Source organism: Sceloporus undulatus, chromosome 4, assembly GCF_019175285.1.
Source record: "Sceloporus undulatus isolate JIND9_A2432 ecotype Alabama chromosome 4, SceUnd_v1.1, whole genome shotgun sequence".
NCBI lineage: Eukaryota > Metazoa > Chordata > Lepidosauria > Squamata > Phrynosomatidae > Sceloporus > Sceloporus undulatus.
The window spans coordinates 167,836,194-167,839,047 of NC_056525.1; the positions used below are offsets into that span (position 1 = coordinate 167,836,194).

General features: G+C 41.1%; 1 protein-coding gene across 7 annotated transcripts in view; it reads left to right on the forward strand.

The window, feature by feature from the left end:
• Positions 1-2,649, forward strand: part of FARS2 (phenylalanyl-tRNA synthetase 2, mitochondrial) — a 282,840-nt gene extending 280,191 nt beyond the window's left edge. For all 7 annotated transcript variants that reach the window (XM_042463950.1, XM_042463948.1, XM_042463954.1 and 4 more), the window contains one exon: positions 2,303-2,649. In XM_042463950.1, coding sequence (XP_042319884.1) covers positions 2,303-2,441 — 139 coding nt within the window. In that variant the 3' untranslated portion in view covers positions 2,442-2,649. The remainder of the gene's footprint in view (positions 1-2,302) is intronic.
• The last annotated feature ends 205 nt before the right edge of the window (positions 2,650-2,854 follow it).

The following is a 2,854-nucleotide window of genomic DNA, read 5'->3' on the forward strand; positions in this document are numbered from 1 at the left end:
AAAAAACTATGTATCAACATCTTTTGAACATTATTAGTACTTTGTCTGGAGGCTAGTTTAAGTTTTTTTGGAGAAATAAGGAATAACTTGAAGTTCTTCAAACAATGCAAAATGAGTAGATTAGAGGTTGTAATGGAAAATTAGCATGGGTATTACAGTAATCACAACTTTGCAGTGCCACCCCTAAATCTCTGACAAGGTGGTTTTTCATGATTCAAAAAAGTAGTCTTAAATAGAATAGTTATTACAAATAACTGTAGTTGTTATATCCATTATATGACTGCTATAGTTATTGGTTCTAACTATTCCACTGCACCAGGCCCTTCCTATCTGCAGGGTTTGACTCCAAGACCCCTCATGGATGTGAAAAACCACAGGAGCTCAAACTCATATTAATCAATGGATGGTGATGTGATACCTATGTCAGTACTACCATGGATGCACATTGCCATTGGCTAATATGGGGGCAGGGAAATCCATGGGACCTCCAATCCACGGATTGCTAGCCCACTGATACAGTGGGTTCATTGTATAGTGTTAGCCTCATTGTAGCAAAAACATGGAGGAGGCTTGTGGCATCTTAAAGCGTTTAAAATGTTATTATGGCATACTCGGTTGTGGATATATCTTGTGGTTTCTAATCTTAGGTCCACAGATGTGGTTGGATTTTATCTCCTACAGGGATAATGGTATGAGATGTTGGGAGCTGTACTTCAGCAATACCTGCGGACCCAAAGGGGGGAGACCATTGGACTATATTTCCTCAAATGCATAGAGTTTTGTGGATAGAAGATTATAATCAGCAAGGTTAGAGAGAACTGAAGTGCAAAGACTGCATTACAATAATTACAGTAATTACCGTGATAATTACCTTAACAGTGATTTTTAACATGTAGTAGTTTGGTGATAACACAGAGATCCTTGGAGAGATAAGCTGATTAACATAGGTTGTGTGATAAAAACTTTTCTCCCCATTCAAGGCACAGGATAAAGCAGGGGTAAATAAAGTGTCTCGGAGTTGGATGCAGCTTCCAAGGTGGTTTTTCCTGGCCACTTTGTGATTTTGATGCAAAAGCGGTTGCTTCTGGGAATAAACCTTAGTAGGTTGTCTGTAAGCAAGTAAGTACAGGTCGCTCAGGCTTGTTTGAGGAAAGTGTCATTGCTCAGGACCGGCTGTAGTTCACTGATGTAGTTTCATCTGAGTGGTGGTGGTGACAACAAATGGTGTTTGATTGTTTTGTTTTTGGGGTGTGTCCTGCTGATTTTAATGTCATTGTGTTGAGTGATTATTGTAGTCTGATAAATGCCTTATTTGAATCTTTATGTGGTGAATTTGCTTGTTTAGACTGAATTGGAGAGGCTGTATCAAAGAGTTTGGGTTGTGCACAGTAGATTTTTAGTAGGTTCTGGTAGCAGTTGGAAGCATTTAAGTGCATAAGGAAGTCTGTAGATTTCCCATTATGTAGTTGTACAGTAGTGGCCAGGAAGTGAACCCATGGCATGGGTTGTTCAGTGAGGGGCATCCTCCAAAGGGTTGAAAGCCATTTTGATCCCTGGCAGGCTACCCCAACACTCATTTGTGGCCAGAGGTGATGTTTCTGGTATCTGGAGGTCATGTCTAGTCATTTGGGGGTAGGGATTTGCTCATATATCAGGATTTTTAAAATCTGGAAGCTGTTAGGGGTCACAGGGAGCCAGGGAAGGGCCACATGACATCATTTGTGGGCAGCACAGGCACAGCTGAAGCACAAATCTAGGCCAGGGTTAATGGTGTGGGTGGGTTGGTTCAGCTGTTAAACTGATAGGAATAAGCTCATGCCAAAATAGCAGAGCGAGGCACCTGCCTGCTTGATGTGTGAGTGCCTGTGGATCGAAGCTGCAGAAATCTTAGAGGACCTTTAAATGTGAATTTCCTTTTTTAGGTGTTAACCAGTTCATGCCTAATGATTTTAAAAAATTGTTTCCCCCGGCACTTCTACAAAGGGGTACATAATCATTGGTACAAGGTTTCTAGAGAATGTTAAAAGATGCAAAAAATGCAGTGGTTGTACATTTGAGAAACAAGTGGGGCTAAGAAATGGATTTTGCTGTTCGCTTCTCTGTCAAAGTGAATTATGCATTACTAAAGGGATTTGATGGAGCCTGGCACCATCCCGTTTGTATTGGTAACTCGAGAAATATAGAACAGCATGGCAAGAAAAGCAGGAGATAATTGCAGGGATCAGCTCCCCCACCTTCTTTAAAGGTGCAGAAGTTGATGTACTGTATAACTAACATCCGACATCTGGTTTGTGTTTTCTAGGACAAAAAGGGTCAGCCATTGTTACCAGATCACTTACCGACACTTGGAAAGGACCTTGACTCAGAAGGAAGTGAGCAGCATCCATCAAACCATTGAGGAGTCAGTTGTAAGAGAACTAGGAGTGGAGGGAAGATTCTGACCTTGCAGCTTTCAGTTCTCCAGTTTTCTTTTTCTTTCTTAAATATTTTTTTACTGTTAAAAACTATTTTCATTGTGTGGAAGCCTTTGGCAGTGATGTACCTTCTCCATAATAAAGATGAATAACATAGCTCCTATGAAGATCAATAAATCTCTTGTCGGATATGTTGTATGTTATTAATCAGTTCTTGATTAAACTGAAAACAATGCCTGGCCTCATGTTAGTGGCATACACAGGTATAAGTCAACACATTATGCCTGCATATGCCTTTTTTTTGGTTGATGTGATGATTGGTATTCCCTTCCTCCCACCACATCAACCAGAGCAACCCCCCCCCCAACTTGACTGTAAAGTCACTGTAGCCTTGCACAGCCATTGGTTGCGCAGAGGTGGTTGGCAAGATGGTTGGTTGG